Genomic DNA, 16,845 nt, shown 5'->3' with positions numbered 1-16,845 from the left:
CAAGTGATAAATGTCATAACGACCATTGAACGCTCTGCAATTGATTTGCATACAAAATATGCTAGCCGATAAATCTGAACAAATGCGATGATATGTCTAGAGAATGTTGGGAAAGAAGTAAAGAAGAGCTTTTCAAACCAAAAGTTCCCAAAGTGAATAGAGCCTTGGAATACTGGAATAATTAACCTGATCTGGGATCAGTTACACAAAAATAAAGTTTCTGTTTAAATATAAAAAATATTTTCTTTAAGGGGGTTCGATATCTAAAATTCCGTGCAACTGATGCAGCGTATAGACCAGTTATTACCAGTTTTTACCAATCTGCATAAAATATTCACATGTCTCTTGTACGCTCACACAACTAAGACAGCCGCTCTTTATAGAGCATTCGGGCATAAGAAGCGTAGCCAGAACTCTAAAGACGTGTTAATGAAGCAGACATGCGGGCCAGAACCTGGGCCAAGTCGTGGTCTTGGTCGTGGTCTCTGGGTCTTGGTCTTGGTCTTGGTGTTGGTCTTCCTCATCGGCTGAATGAATTTGTATAACTTGCAAATCATGTTGACTGACGAGCCAGAGCGGGAATAGCGCTGCGTCTGTCTGGAAATGGGACTGGGACTGAGCAGGAGAGAGAGGGTGAGGACAAAACTTTCAAAGTGTTGAACGCAGCGAGTGAAACATATTGTGCCATATATATTATGAAAATGTGTGTCTGAGGTCCCATAAAGTGGAAATAGGCAAGGCGGGGCAAGGGGCAGCCGGGCAGCGGGGCAGCAGTTGGCTGTTCTACTAAATCAACATCATTAAGTTTTCTGTTTATAAAGAAAACACTCGAGAGCATTGTGCGAAGTCTTTTTACTTGCTGCTTTTTAGATGCCCTATAAAAATAGGCTGCAAAAGGGTATATTGCGGTGTCAGTCAGAAAGAGACATATATATATATGTATATGTATATATATATATTCTTGACAGACAAGTCGTTAAGCTGAAAAGTTCCCATTATATATAACACAAAGATCAAGTAAATAAACTTATTTATCCGAAATCGATATATATCGCTTATTGTCTAGGTTTTTCGAGCACATCTCTCAGAGTTTCAGAGCTAGAATACACACATATTAATGTCATCTTTAAGCCCTGAACATTTGCATACAATCAAAGAATTAACACAGAAGTTATGTTAGAATGAATTTTGGATATTGATCTGGCATCGAGGGTATAAGCTAGTCGGGCACAGGAGTCTTGCTGTTTGTTGTTGTCTTATTATATCTCCTTTCATGTTCACTTGTTCAGCTTGTGTTTATGTATTTGCCGTTGTCGATGATGCGATCTCTGTGCTATCTTAGGCGGGTTCGAGCCAAACGAGCGACAAGGAAGGAAGTTCCGCCGCCAGTTGGCACTCCAAGAAGCAAAGTGTTGAACACAAATTAGTATTGAACTCAGCTAAGCCGACCCAAGCCAAAGCAAGAGTGAAGAGTTTTTCCAGCATATTTGCTTAGCCATTTTAAGCGAACTGCATTCACAAGTTGCTCAGTTCAGGTGAAGTGAGGTGAGGTGAGGTGAGGCCGAGCACATGCATTATGTATGTCGAGCGGCGGGCCAAACGAAATGTGAAAGAAAAAGCAGAAAATAAACAACAAAGTCACGAAATTGTGTTGCTCAACAAATAAAAGACGAGACACTGCAATGGAACAGCAAAAGTATCTTAAAGATACAAATAGCCAGATTTGAGCAGGGCTACCCGGCTCGACAGGATGTGACTGCGTCCGCATCCTAGCAGCAATACGAATAGATACTCGTAACGCTCAAGCATCCAGCTCAAATTACAAGCGGGCAAATGTTTAAATACTTGAGTGCCCCACCACACAGTGCAGCATATTAACTTTTACTTTGCCTCTCTTTACTTTGTCAACACAACAATTCACTTAAGACTGAGTCTCCGTTGTTGCTGTTGTTGTTGTTGTGGTTGCCGCCAGTTGCAAGTTGTCAGTTGCAAGCTGTCAACTTGGTGGCTGCCGCAGCAACAGCAGCAGCAGATATCTTATTGCACACGAGACAAGCAGCCCACGTAAAAGGCGCCAGTGCAATAAACGGAAATAGCAAAGCGGGCAAGGCAAAAGTTAAGATGCTCAGAACTATCAAATTGCCCCGATTAGGAATCTATTTATAGGTCAGACTCCTTACATTCCCAGTTGTATAAGCAGAAATAGAATATTAATTGAACAGGATTCGGTTCCTAGGCTAGGCAGTGCTACACTAGGATATACCTTAAGTCCAGCCCCGAACTGCCGATACACACACAAATACCCCAAATAACACACACAAAACGTTGGCTTCCTCTTTCTTTTGCTATGGAAAATGTGCTCTTGATTAACTTCGGTGTTCATAGTCCGATCTATGTGACATTTTCAAGATTTAAATAATGCATAGAAAAATATGCATATACCCAAGCGCAAGACTCTACCCTTAAGAATTCTTCATCTGTATAAACTATGCGAAAACCAACAAGTTCTGAAAAACTATGACTCGAAATAAATATGTATCAATGCATTAAAAATGGGAGGAGATCTTAACAAGAAAACGATAAACTTATTCTGCAAATGTACGGGATTGCCGTAAAATCCACCCCAACAAAATAAGAGTCGCACAGAGTAAGATTCTTAGTTGGATATGTAACATAACGCTGCTGGGTATATGCGTGCTAGGGACATCAAGAGAGAGACCTAGGAGCCAATCCGTCAAAAGATACTTTGAGCGTCTTCGCTCCCATCCCAACCCGCTAGCAAGGTGCATTGCCTCTCTTGGTAGAACAAGAATTAGGTGCCCCATTTCTGGGGGTTGTCTATCTAGGGCAAGAAAGAGAAGACTCAAAGAGGATCTACCTGATAGGATTCTCTAAGACAAAACTCATTGATATCATCTGCAGAATTCAAAACTTTTCGGTTTATAGCCTTAACCTTGTATACCTTAGGCTAATTAGCAGTAAGTCTTGTTAAATTTCTTATTCCCGTATATAGCTAGCTTAAGCTGCCAATATTAGGTAGTAGTGAACTTGTTAATAATCTCTATATATAAAACTGTTTGTCCTGACTGACTGACTGACTGATTGGTGATCAACGCACAGCCCAAACCGTAAGAGCTAGGAAGCTGAAATTTTCACTGTAGCTACCTTATGTGATGTAGGTGCACGTTAAGACGGGGTTTCGGGAAATTCCACCCGCAAGTGTGGCAAAATCGCGAAAAACGTTTGTATGTAACTTTTTTGTTTACCATCCGATCGGCCTCAGACTTATTTTCAAAGATCTTTGTTCAAATTCATTTGAGGGATGTTTCACACCTTTGGGAAAATCCATTCCTCCTTGGTGGAAATGGACGTCAAAGATTTGGTGGGTGACGTTTCGCGCTCAAATTCATTTCCAGAGATCTATAAGAAAAATCATTTGAGACGTGTTTCACACTTTTCGCAGAATTCAAACTTCTTCGGGGGGAATGCGATTTAAAGATTTTTTGGGCGAAGTTTTAAGTTGTGTCCGATTTGCTTCAAACTTATTTTCAAAGCTCTACCTAAGAACTTATTTAATACGTATTTCAGCGATTTGGGAAATTCCACCCGCAACAGCGGAAAACGGTTGTATGAAAGTTTTTTGTTTACCATCCGATCGGCCCCAAACTCATTTTCATAGATCTTTGTTCAAATTCATTTGAGGGATGTTTCACACCTTTGGGAAAATCCATTCCTCCTTGGTGGAAATGGAGGTCAAAGATTTGGTGGGTGACGTTTCGCGCTCAAATTCATTTCCAAAGATCTATAAGAAAAATCATTTGAGACGAGTTTCACATTTTTCGCAAAATCTAAACTCCTTTGGGGGAAAATGCATTTCAAAGATTTTTTTTGGCAAGGCCGGGTTATAGCCGCTAGTATACATATATATATATATATATATATCCAAAATGCTTCCTTCTGCCTGCAAAACCCCCTTTTTAAGCATTTAAATGGGTTCAGGGCATAAAAACAATATGAAATATGATTACACTCGCGGCAGCGCCCTCTGTTGCTTAAAAGCAGCACAGCCAAAGTGCAGCGCCATACACAATTGCGGTAATTTACTACGGACAGCAATTATAACAGTTTTTACTGGTGCATACTTTCAGGCATAATTTATATTGATATTTATATTTGCTTGAAATTCTCAAAAACTTCTTAAGTACTTGCTGAAAGTACCCGAAACTGCAAAAGAGAAAACTGTTTGCACAGCAAATGTAACGAAAATTCGAAAATTTTATTTAAGAAAATATTTTAAAGAACTTCGAACAACAAATAAAAAGAAATCAAATGTTTTTCAGAACTTTAGAGCTTCAACTAATCAGCGGAACAAACATGCATATAATTATATTGAATATGGTTTAAGAAAATGTCCACTTCCATGTCTATCATTTCAGCCATAGCTGCATAACACAGTCGACTCTCTAGCAATATGGTAAGTTGAACTAAAGGAGCTAGTTAGCGGCCACTAATGGAGTTTCCTCTTCAATATTTGACAGCGTGTCATAATAATTTTGGTGCTGTGCCTGCTGCTGCTCCAAGTCCTGGGAGAGGACGAGGCTATGACTAAGGCCAAGGGCAAGGCTAAGGGTAAGGGCAAACCGAAGCCGAAGCCAAAAGGGATTTCCACGACAACTGTCCCCCCGACAACAGAAACTCCGCCCTTTTTCAAATATTGTGAGACGATTTTCAGGTGGAACTTTTTGGATTATGAGGTGATTAAGGCCATTGTGAAGGCTATTACGGAACGCCTGGACTCGGTATGCAATGTAACCGAAATGCAGCCCCTCGTGCCCACCATTGTAGCCGGCAATCTGTATTGCGGCACCGATCTGCCGACTACCATTGATTTGCTACTAGACTACATTTTAGATAAGGTCGAACGCAGTTGCCAGAAACTGAAGGGTTTCCACAGCCTTTTCATATATACGAGCGACCTATAAGCCGGAAATTTCAGTTTCATTTCTCAAATTCAAAAATTGCTTATAGCAGAGACAATTTGTCACAAAAAATAAATCAAATGGCTTCCTTTCAAATGCGAATCGGTGTGTCGAAACCGGAATCGAACCACAAAACTGGGTTACTGTGAACTGTGGACTCGAACCAGCGACTTTTCCTATTTTGAAATTGAACAGTTGACGAATATATTGCCGGCTTCTTTTCAAATGCGAATCGGTGTGTCGAAACCGGATTCGAACCGCAAAACAGGGTTTCTGTGAACTGTGGACTCGAACCAGCGACTTTTCTTATTTTGAAATTGAAAACATTGGGCAGGTTTTTGACGGCTTCCTTTCAAATGCGAATCCGTGTGTCGAAACAGGATTCTGTGAACTCGAACCAGCGACTTTTCTTATTTTGAAATTAAACAATTGACAAATATATTGCCGGCTTCCTTTCAAATGCGAATCAGTGTGACGCAACAGGAATCGAACCACAAAACTGGGTTACTGTGAACTGTTGACTCGAACCAGCGACTTTTCCTATTTTGAAATTGAACAATTGACGAATTTATTGCCGGCTTCTTTTCAAATGCGAATCCGTGTGTCGAAACCGGATTCAAACCACAAAACTGGGTTTCCGTGAACTGTGGACTCGAACCAGCGGCTTTTCTTATTTTGAAATTAAACAGTGGACAAATTTATTGCCGCTCAACTATGGTTTTAGGTTGAATCGAATTACATAGCGTGCTGCTGCAACTCATCGGAATATACCTCCAGAGTGCGCTTAAAGTTCTTCAGTAGCTGCAAGTCCCTGGCCCTGCGTTCCCCAGACGGATCGCTGGCGGGCAGGATGGCTTCTAGCAGAATGGGCACAATCTGCTCGCCCACCGATTGAAAGAGTTGCGCTAACTTGATGATTGTTGCGGGATCGGGCAGGCCCGGGATGCCACGTTCAGCCATCTGGCTGGCATCGCGACGCCGTCGTCGTAGTCCGCGGCCATCATCCGAATCCTCAACGGTTTCCTCCGAAGAGGAATCATCGTCGTCATCGCCATCGCCCTGAGCTTTGTTCATGCCATCGCCATCATTCTCAGGCTCCTAAGTTCGAATGGTTTTTGTTAATTAAGAGCTGCTCTCTGCTCTAGTTTATATTACCTTTGGCCGGGCCTCGGTCGGGCTAATGCACAGCTGCAGCAGCAGGATGAGCGCTGCAAAGAGCAGCTGATGTCCCACATGGATTGCCATTGAACTTGCGATCTGTCAGACTGGACAGCCACATTTATAGGCCCCAGTCGCGGCTTTGTTTTAATGGGATTAATTTCAATGGGCTTTGCATGTCACAAAATGCCATCAAATTGATCAATTTGCGTACTTTGAATTAAAGTTAGGGCTGAATATTTGCTGGCACGTTGACGGCACAGTTTTTGACCATGTTAAAAGGTCAACAAGAAGAACCCACCAGTTCGAACTTGAAAGCATCAAACTCCAAAATGTATTTGCTTCTCTTTTTTGGTCATGGAATGCGCCAACGAGTGCAGTTTTTGTGCACAGTCCGGGCCCAGCCCAGATCAGAAAAGCAAACAAAAGAAGAAAGCAATGTTTTTAATGGACAGCCGACTAGTGAATACCCTCACGGGCATATTCGATTTAGTTCTGCGACTCCTTTATCAATACAGCTTGAGCCTGAGCAACAAAATATTATAGAAACTCAAGATCATCATCTGTTTATACTGACGAACGCATTGATGAAGCTTAGAAGCTCTTAATTATTGCCTAAGCTTCATTTTAAGTGTCCAAGCGTCGGACTAGCCAGTGGAAGGTTGCCGGTTCAAATTCAGCAATAATATTATATTTTTGTATTTGTTTATTTTATTTGTTATTATTCGCAGAGATGTAGACGCGAAACACGAACAATTCCGAACGACACCAAATAATTTCTTCTGAGATATATAGAGAAAGAGAAAGAGAGAGAGACGGGGAGAGAAAGATATATAATATACATATATGCATTATGAGTTTGAAGCTCTTTCAGTGCTTTAAACAAATCCATTGTCAAAATCGTAATACCCGCTGCAAGGGTATAGACAGTCAGCCGCCAAGCGGTCAACAACTTTGGCGATTCGCACATTCTCAGGTAAGATGCGATGCGACTCGACGCGACTCCAGTTCGCTTCATTGGGACCAGGTAGTTTGTGGCCGGCAATTGCCGCGGGCACATAAATTGTAATTTAAGCGTGCGCCTGCCTTTGTAGATGTGGGAATATTATTATTAAATCAAATGCGGCTGCTGCAACGGCAGCAGCAGCAACAGCCACATTGTTGACAACGCAGTTGATTGGAATCGAGAGTTGTTTGAGACTCGGTCGCAGATGCAGTTTCAGTTTTGATTGAGACCCGCTTTCGGACAGTCAGCGAAGGCGGAAAGAAACGCAAACTCTAAAAATAGTGCCGATTTTTTTAAAGCCAGTGAAATTAGGTGAACAAATAAAATACGGTATCCAAAGATTTAAAACATATCTGGACTTCAACTTCAACTTGCTATGAAATAAATTATTAAAAATTATTCAACATACAATTTTAAAAGTTAACCACCCATCTTTTCAGTTACTGTTATACACAAAGTTTATATAAAAATATATTCTTTGAAATACCTGCATTAAAATGAATTTGTTTTCGCGCCTTAAACACATTGGAACTGCTAACAAGGTGAGACACGTGGCAATATATATTACTTATATTGAGTTACAACTTTGAAAATTGCCGCGCACGCTGTTGGTGTTGCCACATTATACGCCGCCTATGGTAAGGGCCACTTAACAGACTTGCTCAGCTCATAACAGAAGCTCCTCCAACTAACAACATATGCTTCGATAATATCATTTAACAACATTTTTTTTTGCAGAGTTCGGTGACACTGCCTGTTACAGTTGCTGGTAAGTAATCAAAGTATTTGCTTGAATCGTTTTTAATTTAATTTGCAGCATTGTCTAGAAGTTTTTATCAAACCTAACAGCGCAATGTTAATTGCATGCTCTCTGTCAGTAACAGTACAGCTACTGTAAATGTAATAGCTGCTGTTATGTTACCTAACATTTTCAACAGGCCATACTCATAGAAACTTTTTTGCAATTAACTCGCACAGTTGTCGCACAAAACCAAGAAGCAGTAGCCGAGTCTACGGAGGTTTACAAAGTAATTGCAGAAGAAAGATTGCCAGCACATAACAAAAACAATCAAGAAGGTATGTATGAAATTTAAAGCCATTGTCTAAAGCCAGTGCATACGCCCATTGGCTGATGTAACACAATCCACAGATGTCTGCATTTAATGTGAAAAATGTGGGTGGGGTGTGTGTGTGTGTGTGTGTGTGTGTGGATATGTAGATGTGTGAGAGCCTGTGCTGTGCGTATGTGGTCTTATCAAGAATGCGTCTAGGGAAAGGAAATGTGTTGCATGTATTGATTTTCCATTAATAAAAAAAAGCACAGCTCAAAACGAAGAAATGTGAAGCGAGTGACGTCAGCAAAGCGTCGCTCGACTTAAAGGGGAAAATGTTAGGGAATTACAGAAAATGAAAGGGAATTACAGAACTTAAAATGTAAATGAAGTGAAAGCAGATAGTTTATAGAAATATGCTCGGAATTCGCACAAAATTTCATGAACGTGTCTGTAAAATGACTTAACCTCGAATGCGAAAAAATGCACGCGTCGATCTTACAAGTGATGCCAACATTTGAGGAACAAAGAAAAAAGCTACTTCTAGCTGAATTTTATGTTAAGAATAAGCGGGAAAATAGCTACAATTGCTGCTCAGCGCGTTTTTTAAAATCGGATTCGACTGGAAATAGGCAGTACTGGCAACGCTAATCTGTTGGGGAAAAAAACTCGCTCATACACACACACACGCACACAGACACAAATTCAATTGATGCTAATGAATGGCAATTTCCGTTATTTGCTTTAATCAACAGCTTTAGCAGTCGAGATGGTAAAAGAAGAGAGTTTTGTAGCCGATGGCGCCGATGAGGAAATGTTGGGCACCGGCGCAGCCGATGAAAAGCTAGCGGAGCGTCGAGACGAGGTCAAATTTATCAAGGGAGATCATCAAAATGGCGATGCGAAGATAGATATTGGGAATCTCAACGGCGGCAAGCAGGTGAGTGCGAGAAGGGATAAAAAGAGAGAGAGAGAGACGTTGAGACTCACCCAAAAATTCAAATTTCCACAGTCCTTCACTGGCATGAGCAAGGAGGAGCTGCTGAAGTACGCCAACGATCCGTTCTGGGTGCGTTTGCGCTGGATATTCTTTGTTTGCTTCTGGGCCATTTGGGTGGGCATGCTGGTGGGCGCCATACTGATCATAATTGGAGCACCCAAGTGTGCCGCACCACAGCCACTGCCCTGGTACAAGCGGGGACTACACGCCAAATTTGGCCATGTTGCCGATTTCAAGCCGGAGGATGTTCAAGCCGCCCAAAAACTATTTGCATCGGGTGCCATTTACGAGCTGCCTGCCGGGCAGACGTACGAGGTCAAGAAACCCGATGTGGAGGCACAAATCAAACAGCTCGTGGATCTCTACAAGCCAACCGACATCAAGATTATACTCGACCTGACTCCCAACTATGTGAGCAACAGCTCCCAGCTAATGCGCGATGCCTTGGCCAATGAGGAGCAGCGCGCCGCATTCGTGTGGGTGAAAGCCGCGGGCAACGAGCCGCCAAATAACTGGAAGAAGGTGGGCGGCAACAGCAGCGCTTGGACGCAACTGGAGGGCAGCTATGTGCTGTCACAGTTCGAGGAAGGCAACTATGATCTGAAGATGAACTCGACGCTGGTGCGACGAGAACTTGGCGGCGTGCTACAACATCTGGTTGGACTAGGTGTGCAGGGCTTCCGCCTGAAGAATACCAAATTCTATCTGATCAACGATAACCTGGCCGACGAGGAGATCTCGCATACCACCAAGGAGCTCAACATGGTAGACTACGGCTTCTATACGCACAGCCAGACCACATTCCAGAGCGGATTAGGCGATGTGCTCTACGACTATTTGGGCATGGTGAAAAATGTCTCAGCTGATGCATTCCTCTCGGTGGCCGAGGATATTATACGGCCCGAGGCCTACGTGCTGAGCCAAGCGGGCGGCGCTCTGGGCATTGATCTGCCCATGTATGGCGAGTTCATACGTACGCTCAGCTCCTCCAAGACAAACAAGAAGCTGCAGCAACAGCTACAGCAGACATTCATGGACACCGCCAACACTAGCTGGCTGCAGTGGAACTTTGCCGATGTCTACGTGGACACATCCTCCCATCCGTCCGCACTGGCCCTGTTCATGTCCCTGCTGCCCGGCGTGCCTGTTGTGCCCGTCGACTCCATAGAGTATGCAAATGTCAGTGAACCGACCTACAGCCAAATCCAACAGCTGCGCCTCTCGCCCTCCTACATGCACGGCGAGCTGCAGGTCTTCGAGGTCGACCAGCTCATTGCCTACTCCAGGTAAGATAACCAAAACCCCAAGCACTCTATCAAATATATCTAAACTAATCCAACTTTTTCACTCTTCACGCTAACATTTTAAAGGCAAAGGTATTTCGGCATAATTAACTATAAACTCGGAATTTCTTTCATCTTATAATTAATTTGAGAGCAATTAATGTGAAAGAACTTTCTATTCAATTTATAGCAGAGACTTTCCTCGTCCTTTATTATAATTATCCCTGCCTAATTAGTACCATTCAGAAAGAACTTTGAATTCTAATTATCAGCTATATTTCATTAGATATTGTTGTGCCTTTTTTTTTAAATTTTTTTCCTTTTTCTCATATAATTTTCTAATCTCTTGACCATTTACAGAATCAAGTCTGGCAGTCCCGGTTTCTTTGTCATCTTTAATCCCACCGATTCGCCGCATTTAAGCAACTTTACCGCCGATCACAAGCTGCCCGACAAGATGACCGTCTCATATTTAAGTGAGAACTACAACAACAACAACGGCAATGCCACAAAGGTGGCACAGTCGACCAAGATCAATCTCAATGAGCTCCAGGTGGCACCGCACTCGACCATCGTTTTGACCTATGTTCCGGTCAAGAGCGAGTAAAAAACCAAGGATATTATATACATGTACAGTGAAAGCTCTTTGAGCGGAAAGACAGACGATGTTCGCCTAAAAGAGATGTCCAGCCAAATATTGAAAAACATACAAAATTTCGAAATTCTAAAAATGTATTCCAGATAGTTTTGAAAATATTCCTAATAAGCGGGAATTGAGCGAACTAATTGTATTAGAAAACTTGTTTGTTTACCAAAAGAAACTGTTCGTTAAACGGGCTTTCACTGTGCTATAACTATACAAAATAATGTATTAACTTTAAACGCTTGCTAAAACAAGTTCAAGTTGCGTAGAAAAAATACTCTTACCCAAAAAATATAAATGCGTAAATTGTTTTCTTAGCCGTTTGCTTGAAAATATAAAAAATAAATATTCACTGCTTGCATTTCAAAACAATTGTTTCATTTAACTGCACACATGGTCGAAGGCCGATGGGCAGCGTGGGATGCGCTAGAGAAACGTGCCATATGGGCAACGGGGTATTGCGTATATTAGAAAATTTCAAACAAATAGTTTTTTCCTTTTGGGATGTTCTGGGTATCTTTCCCGTGTGGCCAGAGAGTTCTCGAAACAAAACATTGGCAACGCCCAGAAGGGCGGCGAACACTGTTAAATTTTATGCAGAATCGCGTTGCCACGTTTCTTATTGTTTAATATATGAACGGCCACCTATGAGAATGTTCTTTGCGAGCTCATAAACAAAGGCTACCCCACCACTTACCCATGTAAAATCCTGGTAACACAAGACGTTCGCTGCGGCCGCCACGAAATGATAACAAACACAGGTTGCCTCGCAGCGCCTGCTGCGGTGAGCCGCCAGCGTCTATATGCTTGGGTCCCTTGTGTTTATAATTATATGCACCATTAACTATATTTAACACTGATTTGATTGCACAAAATCACTAATTTGCAGCACGCTTCTTATATGTAGTTGCACTTTACCGATTCTTTTTATCAGTTTGTTATGCAGGCCCACACACGACACAAATAATATAAGCACAGCTCCAAGCTTTTGTGCGATCATGCACGTGCTTGTTAGGTTTGACAAGTTGCGCTAAAATTGCTATGGCTGCTTTTAAACATAATTTTCTTAGCACTTGCTTACGCGGTGTTTGTTGTACATTCTCGTAAAATGTAGTTTTGGACACAATTTGTACGTCTGCAAAAATCATATGGTCTGCCGAGAGATAACACTGCACTGACATGTTATTAACAGCCAGCACTGTGCAGTAACAGCTGCTGTTATTGCACTGTTATTTTGCCAATCTATATATAGGTCAATATGCACATGCTTAGCCGAGACACACACCGCGTGCAAATTTTGAATTGCGCGCCCAACCGTCGGCAGTTTCCCAAACTACAAAATACTTTTAAATTTGTCTTCCTTTGTTGAAAACTTTGAACCACACGAAAGAAACTGCAACGCAATTGGCATACGTGAGTGTGCGTTTGGACGGAGGGGCGCCCAACTTTTGAGTTCCAAATAGTTGCCGAAAAGCCAGCAAAACAAAAGGCGAACGCAACCACAGACAAATAATCAAAATCGACAAAGCGAAATGAGGCAAAAACAAAGCGCCCAAAATGTTTTTAGTTTAGCTTAGGCAATGACAGCCTGGGGAGCTGCCCGGCCACAGGGCCAAAAGGATATGCGCACGTGCTAATGTGATTAGATACACACACGCACACACACTTGCCTCCGCTTGGGCAAGTTGTTAGAAGCAACCGCAACATGAAATGCAGTTGATTGCGGCAGACCAGCTACAACAACAACAACAGTGAAAACCTTGCCGTGAAGTGCAACCGACCGCGCAATGCTCTATGTATATCGATATATAGATATAGATATAGATATAGATATAGATATAGATATTGATATAGATATAGATATAGATATAGATATAGATATAGATATAGATATAGATATAGATATAGATATAGATATAGATATAGATATAGATATAGATATAGATATAGATATTGATATAGATATAGATATAGATATAGATATAGATATAGATATAGATATAGATATAGATATAGATATAGATATAGATATAGATATAGATATAGATATAGATATAGATATAGATATAGATATAGATATAGATATAGATATAGATATAGATATAGATATAGATATAGATATAGATATAGATATAGATATAGATATAGATATAGATATAGATATAGATATAGATATAGATATAGATATAGATATAGATATAGATATAGATATAGATATAGATATAGATATAGATATAGATATAGATAAAGATATAGATATAGATATAGATATAGATATAGATATAGATATAGATATATATATAGATATATAAGGATATAGATATGGATATAGATTCTAATATACCCTTTTCACCTTTTACACAGAGTATAATCAGAAAAACTTTAACATTTGTATCTGCGAGCTGTGAGATGCAAACTATTGTTGCGCAGGTCATCCTCATTATCTTCATCCTAAGCATCATCATCATCATCATCATCATCTTGGTAAACTTTTGGCTAGCACGCTGTGCATTTGTGCCTGCCCCAGCATCCGTAAGATACAGATACAACCGGCACTTGCACTTGCAATTATTCTGTCGCAGCAACTTTTCCATCAAACGCAGATGCCAAACAAACCCTGCCCCCTCGACCGGCCGCACTAATTTAATTGCAACATGCAACCCCCAACAGCAACCAGCGCCCGCAAGGCGCAAAGCTTAACCCATTAACAGCCCAAAATGGGAGTGCGTGGGGGAGGGGCGGGACATTCACCGGAAGTCTATATACAGATTATATCAAGTGTGATCTGTATAAGCTATGCCCATTAAAACTGGGAAAAATGGGGTTTGTTGCAGTGCTGCAAATGAATGTAACAGATCGAAGGCATATATATATATATATATATATTGCTGAGCAGCTGCAGATTTTAGATATAGCTACATATATCCTCTGTCTGTCTGCTTGAGCCCAACGAACTCAGAGACTGCAAGAGCTGGAGACTTTAAATTGGAATATAGTTTCTTGACTAACAGACAAAACAAGTTAATTTAACTTCTCACACACATTTTCGCAAGATCGATAAATATCGATTTAGGCATATCTCAGATACTGCAAGATCTGGAGACTTTGCAATTGGAATATACTTTCTTGACTATCGCACAAAACATGTTAATAATCGATAGCTCACACAAATTTTCCTAAGATCGATAAATATCGACGCTCAAAATAGGTTTTTTAAGCATATCTCGAGGAATATAATAGTTATAAATACCAAATTTGGTATGTGCACTTAATTGAATGCCAGATTTTAGCTCCTGAAAATGACATACGAATCGCATGAAAAACAAGGAAGTTATTTAAGAATAGATTTTTGGTATGGAATGGTAGGAAGCGTGTATTGGAGGCACCTCGGAATGCATGTTACGGCAGCTCGGAGCTGTGTACAGGGCATCTACTAGTCGCCCACCCGTTCTTTTCTATTAACTCAATTTTAAGTTTATTGAAGATTTTATAACACGGGGGTTAAAATAACAACAATAAAAAATGCCAAAATGTATATGCCACATATGCAGCACATGTTGTTGGTCAACAACAACAGCAACAACAACAAAAACAACAACAACCTCGCAGCTAATTTGTATCGATTTTTTATCGCGTTCGCATTTTCATTTTCCCCCTTTTCCTTGCTCTCCCCATTCTTGTTGTCGCTTGTTTGTTTTTGAACTTTCCCATGCATAAATTTTGCATATTAATTGGAGCGAACGTTGGACAGACCACGCCCCCCGCCCGCATACTCGCACAATCGACGCCGGGCAGCCTGATTAGTTGGCCTAAAAAAGCCATCAGGCTTTGATTAACATTTTGTGCACACACAAATGACGGCCAAATGTGTTTTTGGACTAAATGAGTTGCATCTAATTGAGTGACAAAACATGCCACAACAACAACAACATTGACTACAACAACAACAATAACTCCGACACTGTCCACTTTCACAAACTGTGCCAATTTGTTTTAAAATGCATCAGCCTGGCGCTCAATCAGACTCCCATCGACAGTTCCCGGCTGGCTCCAACTCCTCCGGATCCGGCTGGCCGTTCAGGTCCTCCTCGCCTGTTCCGGACTGCTTTTCAATTTGCATGCAAGCGTCAATTACTCGCACAAGCCATTCGAACCCAACTCCAATAGAGTGTGGTACAGTGAAGACTCTGCGAATGTGGACTCCAGAAATCGGAAATGGTTCACTTCAGGATTCAGTTCATAGAAAAAATAAAGGGATGCATCCTTTGATACTATCCCCGTCCACTAGAGCTGGAAAAACATCGATATCTGAGGCAATCGATGCTTTCGATTGCTTTTAAGCAAAACATCTAAAGTATCGATATTTTCAAAAAGAAAACAAGTAAGAGGTTCTAGTCGGGAGCTCCCGACTAGGGGATACCTTGAACCCTCTTCTTTCGACAGGCGATAGGTAAAAAATGAAAGATACTTGATATATATATACTATTCTAGAAGCTACATGTCAAATTTGGTGACCTTAGCTCATAATTTTTGCCGAAATTGCTCAAAAAACAGGATTTCGATATCGATTTTTATCAATTTCTTGGAAACGGGGCCTAGGAGGACCTACAGCTAAAATTTCAGCTCTTATAGGTTCTGATATCCTTGCGTTCTTACATACGGACGGACGGACGGACGGACGGACAGACGCACATGGCTAGATCGACTCGGCTGTTGATGCTGATTAAGAATATATACACTTTATATAAAAAGAAAAAAACATTTATTATTTCCAATACAATTCATGTCTTCAGGTCTTCCGGCTATATTGGTTTTTCGAAATATTGTCCTCAAATAATAATAGCATCCGACCGTGATGATTCGAATTTTTACATATTTTATTTTCCAATAAAAGGCCAAAAAAAATAAATGATTCCATGTAAAATAATTTTACTTGTCGCTTTTTTTGCTCAAAAAGTGTTAGAGTTGGGAAAACCTCGAAATCATCGATGGTTCCCAATGAATTATCGATAGTTGTCAAAACACCAAATACATCGATATAATCGATAGTCCCATCGATTGTTTTCCAGCTCTACTGTCCACCCAAGAGAGCCTTCACAGTATGAACAAATGTGCCTCAGCTCAAAACTCTGTAACCTGTTCCTAACGTACCCCTCACAACCCACCAACCCGCCTCTGCCCCTCCCACCGTTGTTCGCTTGGTTTTATAAAAGGTTTTGTCCTTTGCCGTCTTTTATATGCAGATTGCGCTTGCATCCTCTGTGCTTGCATCTTTTTGTTTTTTTGTTTGTTTGTTGTTCGTTCGGATCGTGTGCCTTAAATTACTTAACTGCGCATCTTTGATGGACTCTCGAGTCCTGGGCTTGTTTTTTGGCACCCAATTTGTCATTAAGCCCAATTTGTTGGGCTTCGCGCTACTTTGATTTGCACAGGCCACGAATTTGCCAGCAAATCAGCAACAAATAAAACGACAAAAAAACGCGCGTTAAATATTTAAAGATCACTTGACGCATTCAAAAAGAAGAGGAAGCAGAATCATTTCTCACTTACGCGCAAAATGCAGTCCAATTAAGGGTGTCGCCGGTAATCAATTTTAATGTGGAGCCCATTGGGTGCAAATGATCCCAAATAATCACCTGGAAATAAAATGAAGATGAAGCAAGAGAAGCATATAACTATATTGGCTTGGAATATTTTTGAACAAATAGTTTGAGCTTGGAAAAT

At 41.1% G+C, this 16,845-nt stretch overlaps 4 protein-coding genes across 6 annotated transcripts in view; 2 read left to right on the top strand and 2 right to left on the bottom strand.

Moving 5' to 3' along the window:
* nxf4 (nuclear export factor 4) overlaps positions 1–16,845 on the bottom strand; it is a 74,374-nt gene that overhangs the window by 46,657 nt on the left and 10,872 nt on the right. For 2 of the 3 annotated variants that reach the window (XR_010437244.1, XM_064691099.1), the window contains exon 1: positions 11,819–12,247. The gene's annotated coding sequence lies outside the window, so the exon portion shown is untranslated. Of the gene's footprint in view, positions 1–11,818; positions 12,248–16,671; positions 16,758–16,845 lie in introns of those variants that run through there. The other variant, XR_010437245.1, reaches the window with a different exon arrangement.
* Positions 4,384–5,075, top strand: Sfp84E (Seminal fluid protein 84E). The gene is made up of 2 exons (XM_064691183.1): positions 4,384–4,474; positions 4,539–5,075. Exons 1-2 carry the CDS (start codon positions 4,472–4,474, stop codon positions 4,980–4,982), a joined length of 447 nt encoding a protein of 148 aa, XP_064547253.1. The 5' UTR covers positions 4,384–4,471; the 3' UTR covers positions 4,983–5,075.
* Os-C lies at positions 5,645–6,276 on the bottom strand. The gene is made up of 2 exons (XM_064691171.1): positions 6,135–6,276; positions 5,645–6,077 (listed from the first exon to the last, which is right to left on the bottom strand). The coding sequence occupies exons 1-2, from the start codon at positions 6,222–6,224 to the stop codon at positions 5,715–5,717; spliced, it is 453 nt and encodes a 150-aa protein (XP_064547241.1). The 5' UTR covers positions 6,225–6,276; the 3' UTR covers positions 5,645–5,714.
* On the top strand, positions 8,122–11,493 carry CD98hc (CD98 heavy chain). The gene is made up of 4 exons (XM_064691072.1): positions 8,122–8,220; positions 8,951–9,135; positions 9,208–10,481; positions 10,839–11,493. The coding sequence occupies exons 2-4, from the start codon at positions 8,965–8,967 to the stop codon at positions 11,083–11,085; spliced, it is 1,692 nt and encodes a 563-aa protein (XP_064547142.1). The 5' UTR covers positions 8,122–8,220; positions 8,951–8,964; the 3' UTR covers positions 11,086–11,493.

This window comes from Drosophila montana, unplaced genomic scaffold (genome assembly GCF_035044405.1).
Source record: "Drosophila montana isolate Dmon_TW-CO22-7 unplaced genomic scaffold, ASM3504440v1 contig_1505_1, whole genome shotgun sequence".
Lineage (NCBI taxonomy): Eukaryota > Metazoa > Arthropoda > Insecta > Diptera > Drosophilidae > Drosophila > Drosophila montana.
Note: the sequence above shows the minus strand (reverse complement) of the source record. Positions and strands in the feature narration are given on the sequence as shown.

What these genes read in the sequence shown, in the direction of transcription:
- Os-C (XM_064691171.1), bottom strand. Translation starts at nt 6,224, where the DNA reads ATGGCAATCCATGTGGGACATCAGCTGCTCTTTGCAGCGCTCATCCTG. An exon ending in CGACCGAGGCCCGGCCAAAG is followed by an intron (nt 6,078 to 6,134) that starts GTAATATAAACT and finishes ATTCGAACTTAG; the next exon opens with GAGCCTGAGAATGATGGCGA.
- CD98hc (XM_064691072.1), top strand. Translation starts at nt 8,965, where the DNA reads ATGGTAAAAGAAGAGAGTTTTGTAGCCGATGGCGCCGATGAGGAAATG. An exon ending in ATCTCAACGGCGGCAAGCAG is followed by an intron (nt 9,136 to 9,207) that starts GTGAGTGCGAGA and finishes AAATTTCCACAG; the next exon opens with TCCTTCACTGGCATGAGCAA. An exon ending in CAGCTCATTGCCTACTCCAG is followed by an intron (nt 10,482 to 10,838) that starts GTAAGATAACCA and finishes GACCATTTACAG; the next exon opens with AATCAAGTCTGGCAGTCCCG.